The 21658-nt window shown below is 43.7% G+C and overlaps 2 protein-coding genes across 5 annotated transcripts in view; one reads left to right on the top strand and one right to left on the bottom strand.

The window, feature by feature from the left end:
* Positions 1 to 854: 854 nt before the first annotated feature.
* The window catches only part of DOCK4 (dedicator of cytokinesis 4), a 485368-nt gene continuing 464564 nt past the window's right edge, over positions 855 to 21658 (bottom strand). For 2 of the 4 annotated variants that reach the window (XM_033195053.1, XM_033195055.1), the window contains 9 exons: positions 19284 to 19403; positions 18813 to 18934; positions 18366 to 18486; positions 16337 to 16418; positions 16076 to 16185; positions 13228 to 13300; positions 11050 to 11163; positions 6979 to 7040; positions 861 to 3492 (listed from right to left, as the gene is read on the bottom strand). In XM_033195053.1, coding sequence (XP_033050944.1) covers positions 3040 to 3492; positions 6979 to 7040; positions 11050 to 11163; positions 13228 to 13300; positions 16076 to 16185; positions 16337 to 16418; positions 18366 to 18486; positions 18813 to 18934; positions 19284 to 19403 — 1257 coding nt within the window. In that variant the 3' untranslated portion in view covers positions 861 to 3039. Of the gene's footprint in view, positions 3493 to 6978; positions 7041 to 11049; positions 11164 to 13227; positions 13301 to 16075; positions 16186 to 16336; positions 16419 to 18365; positions 18487 to 18812; positions 18935 to 19283; positions 19404 to 21658 lie in introns of all 4 variants that reach the window. The other 2 variants (XM_033195056.1, XM_033195057.1) reach the window with 2 other exon arrangements.
* Positions 14766 to 15266, top strand: LOC117073746 (ribosomal protein 63, mitochondrial-like). The gene has a single exon (XM_033195060.1). The coding sequence runs from the start codon at positions 14784 to 14786 to the stop codon at positions 15090 to 15092; it is 309 nt and encodes a 102-aa protein (XP_033050951.1). The 5' UTR covers positions 14766 to 14783; the 3' UTR covers positions 15093 to 15266.

Here is a 21658-nt window from a genome sequence, read left to right as displayed (position 1 = left end):
CTCAGTTCACTGCAATCTCCGCCTCCTGGGTTCAAGTGATTCTCTTGCCTCAGCCTCCCGAGTAGCTGGGATTACAAGCACCCGCCACCACACCCAGCTAATGTTTGTATTTTTAGTAGAGATGGGGTTTCACCATGTTGGTCAGGCTGGTCTTGAACTCCTGACTTAAAGTGATCCACCAGCCTCGGCCTCCCGAAGTCCTGGGATTACAGGCATGAGCCACTGCGCCCAGCTGACAATGGCCTTTCAATGGGTTTTTGTATTCAATGAGGCTGAAGCTGTAGACAACGGTTTTCTTGGCACTGAGTTACATAAATGTCTTAAACCTAATACAATATTGACACATTTCACCAAGTTAAAAGCCAGGCTTTATTAATAGAAATCTTATAGTCAATGGGGTTTTCAGTGTATATTGAATGTATATTTTCTATTATTTTATGAAAACCAGGGAGAAGAGTTGGCATGCAGATAGATTTTTACCACAGCTGTCAAAAGCAGCATTAACCATGCCCTTATATGCTTGGAATTATCTGTTTTATGTCAAGTTTTCTGATGCAAACAAATTTTGATGGTTTGACTTAAGTTGGCTCTGGTTAGGGCCAATGAATGGTCAGCCAACCAGGTAAATGCTACCTTCTCTATGGGATATTAACCCATATTGTTTGTTACCTTTCCAGTGATTGTTTCCTATGGCATAAGTGAGCTGTAGTGAGTGTGAAATGCATCTATCTGGGCACAACAACACAAACAGGATCTATCTAAAAAAGAAGGCTAGAAATCTCACTATAATAAGATCAACAGTCACTTCTATTCCAAGTAAAGACATGCTGATGATAGGAGTAAAGACAGAAATATTAAGATTAATCTGGTAATTTTATTAAATATTTACCATTCAGCAGCAACCAACATGAACATGTGGGCTAACAGAATCTCTTAAAATGTTCTGCTATGTAGCTGCTTCAGAAATACACACACATGATACATTCAAGATAAATTCAACTGCTCACTGCCAACATTTTTTTTAAAAAATGGCTCCAAGAGCAAATAACACTGATTTATACTGTGCCCAAGCACTAGTCAACAAATCTATTAAATTACACAGGAAAAGGAAATCAAGGAAGCTTTGTTATCTTATGCATGTCATCTTATTTAAATGGAAGTTTTTACTTCTTTAAAGCAACAGAAATATGGAGCTTCACATATACATGTGTATATATATGAATGTGGTTACAGACACAAAGTGTTATCAAAAGCAAAAGCTAGTTGAAAAAATTTCTGACTGCAAAACTTGCAAGATACAAAGCTAAAATGCATATGTTCCTTTTCTCAATTATGAACACTTTCACTAAACATAAATATTTAACATATATTAATTTTTCCGACATTCAAAATTGTAAAGTCAATATGGCAGAATTGTTAAAAGCACATATGTACAAATATTCTTTTTCCATACATAAAGTATTTGGCATAATTATAACAATCATACTGCATCAACAACTGTTTGCTTTTATTTTTACTTTTTTTACACATAATGGTATCTCTTATTAAAATTAACCAGTTATATACAAAAATACTTGAACATTTATTATAGAAAACCTCTATAACCAGCCTCAACAGCATATACCTGCTGAATGGTTTCATTAAGAGAATATAAAAAAGTGGTCACTGCCTTCCAGGTAAGCTACCAACGAAATAAACATGGTTAAACTAAAATGAGCTTCCCAACAAAAGAGGGAAAATATTTAACAGTATGATTTAAAATACAGTTCATATCTATTGTCAATTGAGTGTTATAAACAGTCAGTAAAAGAAAAAACAAAGATATAAAATACATTACTACAGACAAGGTGCTTTTTTCACACTTCTACAACTGTGGCATTAGCATCCCTACCTAGATCTAAGATGCTATGTTGCAATATTCAAGCTAGAGAAGTCTACAGCAATCCTCCTTCAACAGAAAGACGACAGGTCAGCTAAGACAAACTCCACTGGTAAAAGTGGAGAGTCGTGAGGAATTTTTTATTTTGTGCAGGATTGAAAGTTAATGCCCTTGCCTTTGATAAGTCCTTTTGCCATTTAATCACGCTAATACATTTTCACTAAGTTTTTTTTTTCTTCACTTAAGCTATTAATTTAATACTGTCCTGTATTGATTCCTGAATTCTTGCTAATGGGGCACAGTCATTTGTGCCTCTTTAATACTTGAGCACTTGCTCTTGTTCAATGACAAATTTTATACAGGAAACTATCAAGAAAGGAAGCGCAAAATTTAAGTAAACATTTCTTCTGGAGTCTCTTGCTTAATCTAGCTGATTGGAACTCTGAAGCAAATTGCACCTTGAAAAGAAATACAGTAGATACCATGGTGTCAGGGTGGTAAGGGATTTAGCAACCAATTTGCGAAATAGCATTTTAAGAATGTAGACAGCAGTCAAACAGCAAAAGCAACCTTAAAGAAGCATTTTGTTTCAAGAACAAAACAATTTCCAGTCCCAATCCTTGCAACCCTTTAAGTATACTGTCTTGCTCACCTGCTTGAACTTTAATTCTGATGATCTGCACTGATAATCTGCTCAGGGGAAGAGCCAAAATCCTTGCCTTATTTACAGAAGTCTTCTAAAATAAGGACCACTGTGTTAGGATGTACACTGACTTAAGCTTTCTCCAAGTATCAAGTATTCAGTAAAAAGGATACAACATTGTCACACACTGTATTGTCTGACAATATCGTATTGGTTTTAAGATTAAACTATATAAAAAAAAGTGAACATAAAAAGGTACAAAAGGAGTCTTTATCACTATTTACCACTTTCAAATGAGAAACGTTTTAATGAAATTCAGCCATACTTCATTTAACATCTGGCGTTTTAGATCAGCAACTTTTAATATTGTGCAACATGATATTAATAAGCAAGTTTTAATTCCATTCATCGAAGGATCTGATTAAGTTATTAAAGTGCCTACACTAAATGTCTTCTCATCATACTTCTTATTTTGTAAACGGGCAAAGAATGCATCGCAGGTACATAGAAAAGTGACTTATAACTGAGAGACCTTGCGGGGCAGGGGCCTGGGCCGTGGGCCGGGGTCAGTCCTCCGGGCCCCATTCTCCAGGTGGCTGGATCGCGCTGCCAGAGGCTTGGGGGGCAGCGCGGGCGGCTCGGGCGTGACGGGGATGGAGAGGCTGTGAGGTAGCGGGACAGGGCGCCGCAGAGTCCGCTCGTAGACGCTGTACGGGGGCGGGGTCTTGCTCTCCTTGCGCACCGGCTCCTCCCCGCCGTAGCTCGGCACAGGCACCGGCACCGGCACCGGCACCGGCAGGGGGACCGACTGTTCATTCACCTGATTTTCAAAGCCTGAGGTTTCCGACGTGCTGCACCGGCTGAGAGAAGAAATCCCACTGCTGTAGCTGCCCGACAAGACGGGGGAGTTGGAGATGAGTCCTGGTGAGTGGTACTCCACCGGAGAGGGGGTAAAAGACTGCACAGAGCCCTGCTCCGGGGAGAAGGAAACGAGAGGGAGACACAGTATTGAGTCGTGAACGCAGATGCGCTGAAATGCGCGCCCCCATGCGGAGGCCCCCAGAACCTCCAAAGCCAGCTGCATCAGGAGATGCAGCCTTTAAGGAGGTGATGAAGGTAAAAGGTCATTACGGTGGATCCTAATCCAAGTTGACTGGTGTCCTTAGAAGAAGAGGCATTTGGACACACAGGGAGACGCCAAGAATGCGACACACAAAGACCTTGCAGGAAGGGCGGTCTGCAAGCCCAGGAGGGAGGCTTCGGGGAAACCAAGGCTGCCACGCCTTGATCCTGGACTTCTAGCTGCCAGAATTGAGAAAATACATTGCCGGTGTCTAAGCCACCCAGTTTGTGGTATTTTATGGGGGAAGCCCGAGCAGACTAATACACTCACACTCAAATTTGAGTGTTGTCCTTTGTAGCACTGAAAATGCACACCAGACGTTTATCTGCCAGGGCCACCAGTCCTTGAGTTCAGTTCACCGCCCCGTTTACTCCTTATTTTCAGATAGAGGATACATGAGCTAGGCATGGTGGCTCACGCCTGTAATCCCAGTACTTTAGGAGGCCGAGGCACGGATCACTTGAGGCCAGGAGCTCGAGACCAGCCTGGGCAACACGGCAAAACCCCATTTCTACTAAAAAATCCAAAAAGTTAGCTGGGTGTGGTGGCTCATGCCTGTAATCCCAGTTCCTCTGGGAGGATGACCTGAGCTTTGGGAGGTTGAGGCTGCAGTGAGCCGTGATCCACCAGTGCACATGAGACTCTGTCTCGAAAAATAATTTTAAAAAGGTACCCACCAAGATAATTTGGAAGCACACATTACTCCTATAGTTTGGAAGAGAGGGAACTGGCCAAAAAAAAAACAAAACAAAAAAAAACCAAACAAAACACTGTACAACCTTTGGGGGCCCTATTCACCTTCCCAGCTCAGCAGGGCATGCTGCAGGCCAGGAGCCAGGGCCGCTGAGCACACTCAGCTCAGAACCCACAGAGCTGAGGAGGAGGAGCAGAGGCACCCAAGGTCCTGCACCTGATTTCTCCAGCCATCACTCCAGACGCCTGAGCTGAACTGGCAAACTGGCAGCTCCCAGGCTGTAGCCTGAGAGGTGAGCCGTTTCATCAGCAGAGTTTTTTAAAAACCTGATTTAGTTGTTATTTTTTAACATTTCACATTTCACATGAAACTCCAGAATTCTGGCAGTTCATAAGGAGCTAGAAGTTCTGGCTACAATGGCACACATTCTCTTAATAGACAGAATCTTTAAAAGCTGAGCAGGGGCTGTCCCTTTTCAATGTGCCAGTTCCCACTATGCCATGTGGGGACTATGCCCAGCCTCCTTCCTTCATTTATGTCAGCTGTCTGGCTCCATTTGGCATCTGAGTTTGTTGCTTTCCCAACCGGTATCCCAAGGAAAACGAGTCCTAAGAGATGTTCTGTGAAAAGAGGGTTCTGCTGGGAAATGCTGCACACCATATACTCCTTGTGTATATTCAAAACATACTCGCATTTTCAAGTCTTAGAATAAAGGAATACAAATAATTTTGTTCAGCCCAGTGTTTTCCAAACTGACTTGACTATAGACCTTTTTTTCCCCTCTTATTACATAATGTCCTGGAAAACTAATGTTCTATGGCATACACTTTGAGAAATTTTATCTTAAGCTAACTTTACTTTGGTCTCTCTTTGTAAACAAAATAACGCTGGTAGATATACATCCTGTCATTTAGTAGAAGCCTAAAATGAAGGCCAATTAAGAGTTCCCAATTCACTGCTACCTCTGTCAAAAGTTAGACCTGAAATGCAAAATATGGCAGGTCAGCTCAGTCTTCGCTGTAGGGTTAGACCCATAGTTTAATGGCTGGCGGGGGAAAAAAATCCCCAAACCCCACTAAACTCTATCAGTTAAGGCAGCACACTGCAAAGCTAGTAACATGGTAGCAGTATACCCCCAATGTAACCCAGGAGATATAACACAAATGTTCGATCTATGTTCTTTTCCTTCAAACCCTACATATAAAGACATGGCTTTGGACTGTATATGGCCAGTAAAAATATACACAGGTCTGCTGAAAGACAGCATATACCAGCTTGCTAACTAAGACTATTTCATAGCTATTCAAACATTTTTAGCCCTTGGGTTCTTTTTAATGTTTAAGAATTAATCTCTAAGACTTATTTTCTTACTACCCAACAAAAATTAAGTTGAAAAATACAGATGATAATTCCATAGCAACGTGTGGGAGCTCTGTGTGAGTAAGGGTAAATGTGAAAGTGTGAAAAAGCCATATTGCTTTCCTTTCCATCACATCGAGGTGACAGGCTATGGCTTCCAGAGTGAATGCTGTCACAGGTACTTCATAATAACAGCTGCATTACAGAATGAGAACAAAATGAGCTAATCATTTGCACTTACCCATTAATTTCTACATCAGAAATTTTGGCAATGCAAGGGAATCACACTTCTTTGCAATTTTCTCCATTGTGCGGAGGGAGGCGGATTGTTTTCCAGTTTGTCAATTTCTATCAGCAACTATCGTTAGCACCACAGATGCATTGGATCGCAACCTGCCCCATGTGTTTGTAGAGGCTAATTTGTCTTTTGAACATTAGCTAGAACTAGCTCATCAACACAAAAGACATGGAGCATGTAAATCCTAAGTCACTCAGGTACAAAATCATTCTTTCAACACACTTCATATTTGCCTCTGGTGCAGCTGTTCTGAACACCAATCTCTCACACACTGACAATCCTTGAAGCTAGTCTGATTCAATTTGGATAGAGACTAAATATTATTATTTATCTTCATGAGGGACTTCTTTATGTTTAAAGATGTTAAATAGCCCATGTCCAATTCAAATGTCTGACCTTTACAGCTTTCCAGTTTGTTCCCTAGAAATTTTAAAAATCCATATTACTGCCTTGTTTTTCATGATCAAGTATGTATTTCTAATGTAAATGAGAAACTTGGTCTAAAATATTAAAAGAGACTGTTAGGTTTGGCTTTGATAAAATGGGTGAGGCTGATGATAAAGGCAAAAAGACACAGAGAATATTTAATAGATCTTGATAGTGATGTTTCTCAATCTAAGTGTGTGTGTGTGTTTGATGTGCCTTAAACTAAAAGGCCAGGCTGAAAATTTTCTAGGAGGTACATTAGGACCACATTCCTTTCCTAATTCAGTATATGCATTGACTTCAGTTTGCAAGTTCTCACTGCTACCATTTGGAGAATGAGGCTAATCATCGAAAAACAAATGGCTGCATTCGTGGAGGAGGCACCCAGAGGGGAAAGTCCAGTGTTGTTTTCTTACCCAGCTTCCCCTATCCCCGCTTGATATGTTCTTTGCCTTGTCCCTGAAAATTAAAGCACCTTTTGATATATCCGGGATGAGTCTTAGAGAAAAAGAAACCTGGGCCAGTCTCTAGCCTCAGTCGAAAGACGGGCCTTTACCTTCAATGGAGATCGTCCGGCAGGTGAGGGGGATACTGATGTCGTGTGTCTTGCTGGTGAAGCTGTCAATGGGGAAAGAGATAACATTTCAATTAAGAAAAACCAGACGATTGACTATTTGCACATGCTCTCTGTGTTACTAAACCCAGAGAGATGATCCAGTGCATAAAGACTTTCTAAGCAAAGGGGGTGGTGAGGATGGGGCAGAAGCTAAATGATGCCTATCTAGAACGGGTTCTCACAAAGGGCGGCACTGCCAAGATATGGGAGCATCAGCGAAAAGTTATCATGGCATATATGATGCTTTGACCAAATGACAGGTTCCCAAACTCATCCAATGTCCTTTCCATTTTCCCGAAGTCCAGGTGCTTCTGCGCTGCTTGCTCTATCTCATAAGGTGCTTTTAGGTGTGAGGTGCTAGGGAGCAGTCCTTGGGGAACAGCTGTTGTCTTTGGCCTAAGCACCAATGAGAACACCATGGCCACCCCAGCAGCCTGAAACAGGTCTATGGGAATATATTTAATCAGCTCCCCCCAACAACTCCAATACTCCCCAAATAGGTAGAAAACCCTTGGCCGGCCGGGCGCAGTGGCTCAAGCCTGTAATCCTAGCACTTTGGGAGGCTGAGACGGGCAGATCGCGAGGTCAGGAGATCGAGACCATCCTGGCTAACACGGTGAAACCCCATCTCTACTAAAAACTACAAAAAAACTAGCCGGGCGAGGTGGCGGCGCCTGTAGTCCCAGCTACCTGGGAGGCTGAGGCAGGAGAATGGCGTGAACCCGGGAGGCGGAGCTTGCAGTGAGCTGAGATCCAGCCACAGCACTCCAGCCTGGGTGACAGGGCGAGACTCCGTCTCAAAAAAAAAAAAAAAAAAAAAAAAAAAAAAACCCTTGGCCATGGCCATACAAGAGGTGCATGGTTTTCCATTTCTTCCCCTAATGCCTATACTCAGGTCTTCCCATTATCCCCTGGTGGTGGGTCTCTATGGATTTCATCATCGTGGCCAAGAAGAGTGAACTGTTTGCTTTTTCTCTCTAGATTTTCCAAGTCCCACTCGTGGGACACAGCATGTGTGATAGCACTGCTCCTGTGTGCATGCTTGTATAGCAAATCCAGCTCTCTAAAGCACAGTCCTGTATGGTAAAGGCTGGCCGTGACACAGTCAACAGGGTGAGGGTCAGCCACATTTCTCAATTCCACAGAGATGTTTCGGTGAACTCTGGGCATGTTGCTCAGAGTTAGCTGCCACTCTCCCAGCTGTCACAGTGAGGTTTGTAACTCATAACAAAACTACTGAAAGGCTGTAAGGAAGAAAGACAGTTACAGAGCCCCACAACAGTGACCACAGATGATGACATAAGAACAGAACATGAGAGCAATCAGTGCAGAAGGGATGGCAGCCCTGCCAGTGAACTTGGGAAGGGTAAGGTCACCTGTGTGCTCTGGGTCCTAAGGGATCAGGAAGAGTGCTCCATGATCACACTGGTGGTATGCAGCCTCTCTCTTGCACTCTTGAATGCTGGATCATGCTGTCAGCACGTGTCACATTCTAATACCAGCATTAGTTCTCCTATCCTGTTGATTGTGGGTGATGATTATGGAAGAAAATCATGTCTGTATGGAGAAGCTGATCCTGATGGGGAACTATATTCCTGCCTTAATGGTGGCATGAAAGTTTACGGTTCTCTGGGACCCTTTTCCTTTTGACTCAGGCAGTAGCTGACACCACCATGGTGGCCCCTGCAACTACAGCACATTTGCAGAAATATTTCTCTGGAAAGGCGATTTCCCACAGCAACCTAAAATAGTTCCATCAGGATCCTTGTCTTCAGGTTCGAACTGGCCTAGAAACCTAAGGACCATCAATATTACTCCTTAAAAAATGCTTTGCAGGTTCTCAACTTTAGGGACACAACCAGGTTTAAATTGGAGACTGCTTGAATATATGTACATTGTGAATGAGATACAAATAATTTGGCTAATAAATTTTAGGCCTCTGCACACATACTGATATACTAATGCAGGTGATCAAGAAGCTTAAAGTTATTTCTTGTTTTCTTTGAAGACCTCATATGCCTTTAAAAAATTATTGGTGACTTGACTTTGGGCTTTGACAAGTAGAGAGTAAATTGAGTGGCACACAGTTTATTGTATTTTGTTGCAGGGTCTCACTCTGTTGCCCAGGCTAGAGTGCAGTGGTGCACTCTTGGCTCACTGCAACCTCTGCTTCCTAGGCTCAAGCAATTCTCCCACCTAAGCCTCCCAAGTAGCTAGGACTATAGGTGTGTGCCACCACGCCTGGCTAATTTTTGCTTTTTCTTGTAGAGATGGGGTTTTGCCATGTGGCACAGGCTTGTCTCAAACTCCTGGGCTCAAATGATCTGCCTGCCTCGGCCTCCCAAAGTGCTGGGATTACAGGTGTGAACTACCTTGTCTGGCCCATAGTTTATCTTAAAAAGAGGTAAAGAAGGATGAGATGCTAGACTACAGTAAATGAAACATGAACAATCTAGAAAAATCTATGAAAGAAATCATGTCATTTTTTGTTCTTGTTTTTAGGCTAGTTGTATTTGTAAAACTTCAAATCCACCATAGACATAGGTAAGTGCTGAAAAAACTCTCCCATCCTGAATAAGCAAAGCTAGTAAAACAGGGCAGGTCCCTCTTAAAAATGGCCCCACAGGCTGGGCACGGTGGCTCAAGCCTGTAATCCCAGCACTTTGGGAGGCCGAGACGGGCGGATCACGAGGTCAGGAGATCGAGACCATCCTGGTGAACACGGTGAAACCCCGTCTCTACTAAAAAAATACAAAAAACTAGCCGGGCGAGGTGGCGGGCGCCTGTAGTCCCAGCTACTCGGGAGGCTGAGGCAGGAGAATGGCATAAACCCGGGAGGTGGAGCTTGCAGTGAGCTGAGATCCGGCCACTGCACTCCAGCCTAGGTGACAGAGCGAGACTCCGTCTCAAAAAAAAAAAAAAAAAAAAAAAAAAATGGCCCCACATGTAGGTCAGCAAGCAAGTTCAGGAGGCAAGGAGGCCTGTTATTACTATAAATTCACAAAGCTTAAGATCCATTTTCAGTGGTTCTTACAATCTAGTGAGCAGAAGGATCACTAGATCACTGAAAGGTTTCATAACAATACAGATATTAGGGTCTTACCCCAGAAAAACTTAGAGTCTGATTCAGTAGGTGTGAGGTTAGACCTGAGAATTTATTTATTTATTTATTTTTTGAGACAAGGTTTGTCTCAATGGCCCAGGCTGAAGTGCAGTGGTGCCATCTTGGATCACTGCAACTTCCGTCTTCTGGGTTCAAGCCATCCTCCCAAGTAGCTGGGACTGCAGGTATGTACCACCACACCTGGCTGATTTTTGTATTTGTTGTAGAGATGGGGTTTCGCCATGCTGCCCAGGCTGGTCTCAAACTTACTTGTGAGTTCAAGTGATCCACCCACCTTAGTCTCCCAAAATGCTGGGATTACAGGTGTGAGCCACCACACCTGGCCAAGATTTTGCTGCTTAAACCACCACCTGAGCGGAGGCAGTACCCTGAATCAACCCTTTGAGAAATACAGTCCTTGCATAAAGACCTCTCAAAGCAACAGATAACTGCGGATGCAAAGTTAATGACTCTGATAAGCTTGTGGAGCATAACTGTTAGTCAACAGCTATTTAGAGGCAAGTGGAAACTTTGGCATCAGTCCTGAATAAGACTGAAGAAAGTAGCTGAGTTAGCAGAGGTTGATAAGAATGAAGTGGTTCAAAGTGAAGGTTAGAGAAGATGCTCGTGACCTACCAAGGTTAGGGTGCCTCCCGAATTTGAGAATGGTGGCTTGGTAAAGAGCACTGTATAAAATCTGAGAGGCTTGCTTGGAACGGACCATTGTTTGACCCCGTGTAATAGAAGTTCAGGAAAGAGGGAGACAATTGTCAAGGAATTATGCAGCTACTAAGGTTTTTATCCCAGAAATCAAATGCCTACCTTTCTCTCAGGAATTCAGGACAAGCCGGAGTAGTCAATAAAAGTTATTTTATAAAAGTGATTGTTCAAATGCTTCAAATACCCACCAGTCTGTGTGGGTCTTGGAGGGACAGGGGGAGAGATAAGTTTCCCACTATCCGACATGTTCTTGGCTTCCTTCCCACTGTCCAGGCTCCAGCTGCTAGGGGTGGGGTTCACAGCTGGAAGGGAATAACACAGCTAAAAACACATGGTCCAGTTTTGCCCTTCCAATGCTTGAGATCTTAGAAGAAAGTCAGAATTATCCAGAATGAAAAAGTTAACTGGATGAAAAACAAAACAGGAAACTTCTTGAATACTAAATCTTTATTCAATTGGCTGCCTAACAGTTATAGTTACCATTTAACTGGGCGCTAGCAAGTCTCTTCATTTCCCTTAGTGCTGTCAAAGGGAACTACAAATCTTTACACTGGGGTGTAAAACTTGCTGAGAATTACACATGTGTTTAGATGCTGGATAACAGACGGAAGATGTAGTCACTGGACTCTTTTAAAACTTGGTTTTTAGTAGACATTTCTGGACAAGTGACACCTCAAAATGGAGAAGACAATGACATACTAATATTTTAACTATCTGGCAGAATTCTTGGGAAAGAACAGCCATGCCACATTATCTCATTGATAACTCTTTGAGGAAAGAACTTGCTGAAATCAATGAATTATACTGAAATATGTCCTTAAAAAATGATTTGGAATACTGACAGTATCATTCTTATTTAGTAATTTGTCTGCTCTGTGCTTCGGTAAAATGCAGGAATATGGAGTAATCCTGGCAGGAATAAGGGCAGGATATGCTGGTTGTAAATAGCCTCTATGCAATGAGGTTTACATCAAATCTGAGTTCCAGTGACTCACTCCCTGTAGAGACACTGCCATCTGGTGGGCATGTTGAGAATTTTAACATTTTACCACTCATTTTCATTTAATGGGATGGAGTTACCCCTCTTAAAATTCTTTTTCTCTATTCTTTTAAATTTGCATTGTGGTTTGCCTTTTTTTTTTTTTTTTTTGAGACGGAGTCTCGCTGTCTCCCAGGCTGGAGTGCAGTGGTGCGATCTCGGCTCACTGCAAGCTCCGCCTCCCGGGTTCACGCCATTCTCCTGCCTCAGCCTCCCGAGTAGCTGGGACTACAGGCGCCCGCCGCCACGCCCACCTAATTTTTTGTATTTTTAGTAGAGACGGGGTTTCACCATGTTAGCCAGGATGGTCTCGATCTCCTGACCTTGTGATCCACCCGCCTCGGCCTCCCAAAGTGCTGGGATTACAGGTGTGAGCCACCACGCCCAGCCTGTGGTTTTCTTTAATAGAAGGGGTGAGAAAAATACCACATTCCTTAGTTCTGACAAAGATCAACATGTGACTTGTAACATTAAAGCTAAATTTGTGTTTTAAAATAATTTTGCCTAAGACTTCACTAATTTCCATCTTCCAAGGGAAGTTCTAATGTATCGGTGTACCCAAATGACAATACAGTTTATTTCTTAATGAGGGCAATTAAAAGGCACTTTCCCAGAATATTTCATTAACGACTCTTGATTTATTGGTCTGGGGAACTGCTCTTATTTTTGAGGCTTGACCCTGAGAGAGGTGAATGGGTGACTTGCTGCAAGCCCCGACCTGTAGCTGAGGAAATCGTGTTTAATCTGCTCTTCGTCTTCCTGCTGTGTTGCAGACTGATCCTAATTGGCTATTTACTGCTATCCATGTGTTTGGTTCTCATTTTGTGTGACCTTGAGGCAGGGCACACTCCATTATGCACTGGATTGCAATTCTTAAATGGCATTTAATTGTACAAGAGCTATATCTGAGTCACAACAAACAACACATGAGTTGGCTGAATGAGCTTTGTAAGGGAGACAAAGGATGGGACCACCGAATCGATCTGGGAGAAGCTATTTTCACTGTGCTGAACAAGGAACCTAATTGGCAACTTTGTTTCAGGAAGAGGAGGCAGTGCCTGGGTGACTCACTGGATGATAACAAAAGACCATTAAACATAGGCGATCCTATCTTGCTCAGATTCTGCTGTTAAAATCTTATAGGAAAACAGCTTTTGATAAAATGATCATGAATAACTGTCTTTCATTAATCCCCTAAAGAGCATACTAGTCCTGATCATTAAAGCGCTAGAGCACTGCTTTCCACACAGACACACAGAAGACTGGAGAACATGAGGATAAAACAAGCCCTTACACATTCCAGGCCTGATCATGCGGCTGGCCTTACCTTTTTCAGGTGCAGAGAGATTTGGGTCACTGCGTGGCAAGGCCCCGTCTCCAATATGATTAAACAGCATCCTCTGCAAAGGTACAAAAGTTGATTTTTATGATGTGATATACGGACGTGTGAAACCTTCTAGAAAATGAGATGATTATCCCCTCACTAAAACTTTTGGTTCAAAATAATTTTTATATGATAGGATGAGCCTAGGAACAAAGAATTTAATTAGATTTAAGTAAAAGGGGGTGGGAAGAGCCTTAGGTTTTGAGAAAGAGTGTTTGAAAAGTTTGTATTATATTTTAAATGTAAATGGTAAATGTTCATGATAAAATGGAAGGTAAAAAATAGTAAATAGCAGTTGTGCTATGAAGTTCTTTTTTTTTTCTTTTCTTTTTAGAGATGGAATCTCACTATTATTGCCCAGGCTGGTCTTGAATGCCTGGGCTCAAGCAGTCCTCCCACCTTGGCCTCCCAAAGTGCTGGGATTATAGGCATGAGCCACCACACCTGGCCTGTATGGTGTTCTTTATAAATACAAATGCTACGGTGGTGATATAAAACAGAAATAAGAATTAAAGGAGAAATATTAGTTCAAAAAATCACTCGCGAATGAAATTTAACCCCTGCATGTTAAAAATCCTTTATTAGGTTAAAAAAAATGAAATAGTTGATAGTCTACAATTTTTAACTTACAAAAATGCCAGTTTTACATGGTTTTACCTAATATATTAAATAGAAAGTACCAAGTCCTTAAAAGTAGATGTACTACAGCAATGTGCACTATTGAAATTTTAGCAATATATTTGCTAAAACCAGAAAACTTGGGAGCCTAATCAGAGAAGGCTTTCAGAGTTGCCCATGCTGGCAACAAGTTCTCCTGGAGCAGAACAAACTGAGAAATTCCCTTGCAGCATCATCGAGTGACAAAGGGAACTAGCTAGTCCAGCCAAATGCACTCAGATATAATTTCTGCAAGACATCAGCGCTGTGCAGAGGCGGTACCCCGGGACTTTCGGGAGGATCACACAATCAGCAAAGACAAACCAATCAAGCCAAATCCCACTCGCGCTCATTCACTTCCAGATGCGGCTACAGACTTCTGCCAGGATAGTGTGGAAAAACAGAGAAATTAGCTGGCGTAGAAATAACTATTTTTCTCTGCTCCTAAATTATTCCCAAATAATCTTTAAAACTCAGAGGTTACCCATGAATCTTCAACTTTGAAAGCAACCTTCAAGGCTCTCGAAGTGCCCAAGGGCTGAGCCCAAGTCTCTGCTCTCAAAAAAACAGGGATCACTTCAAAACCAAGTTCAGGCAGGGGCTGAGAGCCATGCTGCCTTCCTCCCATGAGGAGTTGACAGGGAAAGGCAGACGACTGAACCGCTCTTTTCTCATGCATTCAAGAATGGCAAAGGCAAACAAATTGCTCCTATACTCATGGGTACCCAGAAAGGAATCCACTGCAGCTCTTTTAAATAGGTCTAGGCAAAGGCAGAGACTGCTGGGCAGGAGAATGCTTCTCTTCAAGGGTATTTTCCAGTCCTGAGCAACCGACGGGCACCATGTTCCTGACTGCGCTCCTCTGCCGCAACCGCATTCCTGGCTGTCAGTGGATCAGAGAGCACCGGCGGCCGCGGTTCGTGTCTTTGGGCGCCAAGCAGAACATGATCCGCCGCCTGGAGATCGAGGCGGAGAACCACTACTGGCTGAGCATGCCCTACATGACCCAGGAGCAGGAGCGCGGCCACGCCGCAGTGCGCAGGAGGGAGGCCTTCGAGGCCTTAAAGGCGGCCGCCACTTCCAAGTTCCCCCCGCATAGATTCATTGCGGACCAGCTCGACCATCTCAGTGTCACCAAGAAATGGTCCTAACCCTTGGGTTTTATGGATCACGGGGCTGCCCATCTTTACCTGGTCCTGGAACTGAAAAACTGTAGCTACTGTGAAAATGAGCCTTTGGACCAGTCTTTATTAAAACAAACAAACATGAGTAGTCTGCATATAGAATATCTAGGGCTCTAAACCCTCCAATACTTAAAAGTGTAATCGCTGTCCTGTCGTTTCTTTAGTCTGATAGGAAGATAGGGATTTTCTCAGTCACATATTTTAAAGGAAAGCTGCAATAAAGCCACAGACTATGATTTGAACAAAAAAAAAAAAAGGTATTTTCCTAGTCTAAGACGTTCCCCCAGACTTCTGTTACATCCACAGGGCATGCAAACACACACAGGCACTTTATTCACCCAACTACTTTGCGTAATGTTTAAGCAGCAGCAATGAAATAGATCGAGGAGGGTAAATTTCCCATTTCCCTTTTAGCTTCACTGCCAAGCAACTACCATGTGTCCCTATCAGAAATATGGCTCAGGCCCGGGCATGGTGGCTCATGCCTGTAATCACAGCACTTTGGGAGGCGGAGGCGGGTGGATCACCTGAGGTCAGGAGTTCAAGACCAGCCTGGCCAATATGGCAAAACACCGTTTCTACTAAAAGTACAAAAATTAGCCAGGCGTGGTGGTGCATGCCTGTAATCCCAGCTACTTGGGAGGTTGAGACAGGAGAATCGCTTGAACCTGGGAGGCAGAGGTTGCAGTGAGCCAGGATTGTGCTGCTGTACTCCAGCCTGGGTGACACAGTGAGATCCTATCTCAAAAAAAGGAAAGAAAAAAAAGAAACACGGTCCAGGCAGAAATTTCTAACCATGGGCAGCAGACAGAGGTGCACTCTTCACCAGTTGGATTGGTCTGACAGTGCCCAGCTGCTTGCTTTTGGCAGCTACCATGTGTTTCTGCAGAGATACGTAAGCAATTCCAGAATCGTCCTTGTTTTCTAGTTCCTCTACCCTACAAGGATACCTGCGAAGGCTCCACGGGTGTTGGATAGATGGCACTGCATGGTCTCTCTCTTGGGGACAGGCAAGAGTTTTCTCGGGAATGTTTGTGTTTGTCAGACAACAAAGGAGAAGCTGGGAAGAGAAGGAAGAGAGGATCATCAGCATGGTAGTGGTGCTGCACCTGTTTGGAGAAGAGAGCCTGAACACGTGGCAGCTGGCCATAGTTCCCAGGACTAGAATGTTCTCTGGGCACCCTTGGTCTTCCCCACACTCTGGCACTGACCTCTGGCACTCGATGGAGCAGAACTTGTCACATTAGGTGAAGCCGAGTGAGTAGAACTCAAGCTTGAGGTAGATGGACTTGGCTGGAAACACACAGGGAGCTATTATCACACCTTGATTAAAGGCTGCCCACAACACTGACATATTTGAAACAAAATTATCAACTTTTTTTTCAAATCAGCGAAAAAAAAGCCCATATAACAATATAGAAAAATCTTAATAACTTAGATTGACAAAGAAGTCTGCATGAATTAATAAAAAGTCTGAGATTTTGACTCCTGCCAAAGGAATGCCTTCGTGTTAGATTCAGCTACATACTGTGACTTTGTACCAGTTAGCAGCGCATTCCTTGGTTGAGGTATAAGTAGACAGACTTCCAGCCTAGGGCCCAAAAATAGGTGAGTATTTCTAAAAGGCATAAAATGTGCCTTCTCGTTATCTGTAAAAGTAAGTTTAACTGGGCATGGTGGCTCACGCCTGTAATCCCAGCACTTTGGGAGGCTGAGGCGGGCAGATCACGAGGTCAGGAGATCGAGACCATCCTGGCCAACACAGTGAAACCCTGTCTCTACTAAAAATACAAAAACAAAATTAGCCGGGCATGGTGGCAGGCACCTGTAGTCCCAGCTACTTGGGAGGCTGAGGCAGCAGAATGGCGTGAATCCTGAAGGCAGAGCTTGCAGTGAGCCAGTATCACGCCACTGCAACTCCAGCCTGGGCAACAAAGCAAGACTCTGTCTCAAAAAAAAAGTTCAAAGCATGAATTTGGAAATATGTGTTATGCCTGTTTTTCAAAGACAGTGGCGAGGAAAATTTCAGCTTAGTCTTACTGAACTATCATAAATGCCATATTAGTAGTGTTTAAATAAAATGTTTGGTTGCAGGAGTTATACTGGCTCTAAAATCCCTAAAAACTGCAGGAGTTATACTGGCTCTAAAATCCCTAAAAACTGCATTTTTCTTGTGTTAAAAAAAAAAAAAAACTTTGGAAACTTTCTGACATGTACCTAAGTAAAGAGAATTTTAAAACAGACCCTCAAATCGTGTATTTTTTTTTCTTTTCTTTGAGACAGTCTTGCTTTGTTGCCCAGGCTGGAGTGCAGTGATGTGCTCTCGGCTCACTGCAACCTCCTCCTCCTGGGTTCAAGTGATTCTCCTGCCTCAGCCTCCCGAGTAGCTGGGATTACAGGCGTGTGCCACCATGCCCGGCTAATTTTTGTATTTTTAGTAGAGACGGGATTTCACCATGTTGGCCAGGATGGTCTCGAATTTCGGATCTCAAGTGATCTCAAGTTCGCCCACCTCGGCCTCCCAAAGTGTTGGGATTATAGGCATGAGTCACTGCACCTAGCCAAATCATGTCGTCTTAAAGAACAAAAAGCCATTTTGGAATGCTAAGAGGGGCTGGGCGCAGTAGCTCACGCCTGTAATCCCAGCACTTTGGGAAGCCAAAGTGGGTGGATCACTCGAGGTCAGGAGTTTGAGACCAACCTGGCCAAATGGTGAAATCCTGTCTCTACTAAAAATACAAAAATTAGCCGGGCGTGGTGATGCATGCCTGTAATCCCAGCTACTCATGAGGCTGAGGCACGAGAACTGCCTGAGCCCAGGAGGCGGTGGTTGCAGTGAGCCAAGATCGCACCACTGCACTCCAGCCTGGGGGACAGAGTCAGACCCGTAAAATAAATAAATAAAAAGGCAAGCTAAGAGGCAGCTAGTAAGTGGCGACACACTCTGAGAGTCCTGGACTGCAGAAGGAACTTGGGGCAGGTCTCAGAGCGGAACTCTGTGCAGAGTGCCTGGGCTTTTCCATCGCTTGCTGATGTCGTCTTAGAGCGATGGGGCAGTTTTAAGAGAAACGTTTTTGTAGACTCTAGAGACCCATAAAGCAAGAAGAGTGTTTAAAGGTCTGTCCTTAAGCCAAGTTCTTGCTTGTTGGTCTGTTCATCAACATAGCAGAATGAACAGAAACACTCATGACTGAGACAGAAAAGGAATAAACACAACCAGACAAAAAGCTAATTAAGTACCTGCATGTTAAAGACTTCATCAGAGCTTTCTGATTGCCCTGTAATATTGCTTACTTCGGCAGAAGCTTGTGAGGACAGTGAGGAGGAAGAATATCGGTTGACAGCTGGGTAACTTAATGGGCTGTTTCGGGGGAAAAAAAAGGACATTAACTCAGTCTCCAAATTGTACTTTATCATGTGCTAGAATGCTATGAAACCAAAGGGGGGGGAGAATATATCCCATTTTGTTTTCTCCTGTTTGCCTCAATACAATCAAATGTTTGAGTTTATTTATTTCTCAGGCTGTTGCTGTTTCACCAGTGGCAGATGTCTGCAGCTGCCTCGTGGGTTAGTTATTTCATTAAGAAAGAGCGTATTTGACAAATTGTGCCATAAAGAATGAGAGAACCATTCCAGATCATCTTGTGGGTGAGGCCAAATTGTAAGATAATTTGGAATATGACTTACCTGCGTCTAGGAATTACCCTGGTACCATCTGGGCTCACAGAGGCAGGTGCTGAGTTTCTACACACACGAGGGCTTCCATTAGGAAAATGGACAGGACTGGCTTGCATACAAGCAGAGAACTCCTAAAGATATAGTAAAGGAAATATCTCATTACAGTAATGATATGGGCAAAATTACTTATGAGATAGGTTAGCATACTAGACACACATCCTAATTGTCATCAAATCTTTACATAGGGAGCTATTAAAGCAAGTTCCAGAATTATTTGGCTTTTCCTCGCTTACATTTGTGTTTTCCCAAAAGGAAAGCCTCGCAAATAGCAGACAAGGCAATTGTATTTGAGGGCTCCCTGGTAAAACTGCAGTTTGGTAGAAAAACCAAAAGATGTCACTATTGGATATATCATCATCCCTTTAACAAGCAAACGGCAGTGGTCAGGCTGCCCCGCCATGGACGCCTAAGTGTACATACCTGTATCCCTAAGCTCGACTTCATCACAAAGAATTGGTCGACCAGCTTTTTGTGAAGGGGTCTCATATCTTGAGGTACAAACTTCTCATGCACGGCCAAACCAAATTCCAGAATCTGTGCCTTAATTAACAATATAAGGAAAAAACCTCACATCAATGACTACCTCTCACTAAGTGCCTGCTATGGGCCGAACACTTTACTATGCAGTTTGCTTACATTACTGCTAATCCTCTGCCTCTGACAAGGTAGGAACAGTTGTCACTTTACAGGTGAAGAAAAACTGAGGATCTGAAACATCCTTCATGGATAAAAGACAAATGGGGATTAGAACTTGGTTTTGATTTCGGACTTAATTTTCCTACTCCCCCAGGCTTCTTTCCCACATATTTTAGATCTATAATTACAATGCTTCGTAACAGTTACGTGTCTTTTGGACACTTCCTTCTCTTCCCAGGGTGGAGAAGGAACAGGGGCGGGCACTGCTCCCTGTTAAGAGGGCCAGCAATTCTCCCCTAAGGATCTCTTCTTTGCATGGCACCCTCTCCCCGACAATTCCCTTCTCTGTCCCATCAGGTTCCTCTGTGCTCATCCATCCCTCCCACAGACTTTCAGAATCTGCCTGGGAGGATGGGAAAAACGAAAAGGAATTCTATGACAGTTTCTATGCTTGTTTTTGTTTAAAAAGATTATTCCTGGCCAGGTGCGTGGCTCACCCCTGTAATCCCAGCACTTTGGGAGGCCAAGACGGGCTGATCACAAGGTCAGGAGTTCAAGACCAGCCTGGCCGACACAGTGAAACCCTGTCTCTACTAAAAATACAAAAATTAGCCAGGTGTGGTGGCACATGCCTGTAGTCCCAACTACTCGGGTGGCTGAGGCAGGAGAACTGCTTGAATCTGGGAAGTGGAGGTTGTAGTGAGCCAAGATCATGCCACTGCACTCCAGCCTAGGTGACAGAGCTAGACTCTGTCTCAAAAACAAACAAAAAAACAAAAAACCAAAAAAAAAAATTACTCATATTCACTTATAATTCAACAAGAGAGCAGGTCCTACTTAAAAAACTTTCCTGCTGTGAGGATCCGAAGAGATGAGGGTAAACATTCAACCTTTCTTTGTTCAACCATCAATAGTGTGGGATTCTTTTGATTTGAGCAGCAGCTATCTTTTGTATTTAAAAAGTGCCCCCCATGCTAACATGGTCAAAAGGACAAATTCCACAGACTGGAAGGAAAACGAATCCTACATCACCACAAGGTTTTGTTGTTATTGTTGCTGTTTTTAATCTTTGCAGCTTGTGAAGATTTTAGGTTGAAAGCTCAGGTCAAACAGGACTGACCCTGGCGGGCTGGGGCATCCAGCACCTTCCCTAAGGGATGTGGCTCTGGATGCTGCCCACTGCCAGCACATTTGCATAACAAATATCAAGGATGCCTTTGAAAGGCACAGTTGGAGTGAAGTGTGTCTGAGGCATAAAGGAAGAGGCCACATCTGTGCCAATGAGGACATGGAAGGGATGTAGGAGGTGAATCTAAACATGGGGGCCCCCAGTCTTCTCCATTTTAAACACTAGCATTAGATGATGACCTCCCTTTTGTTCACAGATTGTTGCAAGTTGCAAGTCTGCTAGGAAGCAGACTCCAGCATGGAGATCATAATATTTATAAGGGTGTACCTTGGGATTGATTGATGCCTGTCAGGGGGAGGGACAGAAGCCAGACTTGACAAGAAAAGAAGTTGGGCTGCACAGCAGTCCTGTCAGCTGCTGCCAAACCCAAGGGACCTCTGGAACGTTTTAAAAAATTTATTCGTATTTTAATCTTTTTAGAGACAGAGTCTCACTCTGCTTCCCAGGAAGGAATGCAGTGGTGTGATCATAGCTCACTGCAACCTCGAACTCCTAGGCTAAGGTGATCCTCCCACCTCAGCCTCCCAAGTAGCTGGGCCTACAGACATGCACCACCACACTCAACTAGTTTTTAGGTTTTTGTAGAGGTGGGGTCTTGCTATGTTGCGCAGGCTAGTCTTGAATTCCTGGTGTCAGATGATCCTCCTACCTCAACCTCTGGACCTTTAATGGTCTGTTGGAGTTGTCCTGTGTTGGGCCCAAACGGCCAGGCTTTCTATTGCTTCCTCAGTCTGGGAAGTGCACCACTGAGAAGGTAGCAACCTTGGGCCAAGTGGCTCTCTGCAGCCAAGGCAATCCCTGAAGGGCCTGACAGCTGGAGATGTCTGTCGATAGCCACATTTCCTGCAGCTGAGGCAGAGTAAGGCTGTTCTGGAAGAAGCATTGGGGTGGTGCACGTCCCTGTCCTCTACAGAGTTTATCTGAACTACTTTGCAGAGGTCCAGAGAAGGATGGTGCCCTCTCCAGTCCA

The sequence above is a fragment of the Trachypithecus francoisi genome, unplaced genomic scaffold (genome assembly GCF_009764315.1).
Source record: "Trachypithecus francoisi isolate TF-2019V2 unplaced genomic scaffold, Tfra_2.0 Lachesis_group4, whole genome shotgun sequence".
NCBI lineage: Eukaryota > Metazoa > Chordata > Mammalia > Primates > Cercopithecidae > Trachypithecus > Trachypithecus francoisi.
This window is presented reverse-complemented; position numbering and strand designations above follow the sequence as displayed.

Bases quoted from the DNA above. Each gene is read 5' to 3' on its own strand.
- LOC117073746 (XM_033195060.1), top strand. From the start codon at position 14,784: ATGTTCCTGACTGCGCTCCTCTGCCGCAACCGCATTCCTGGCTGTCAG.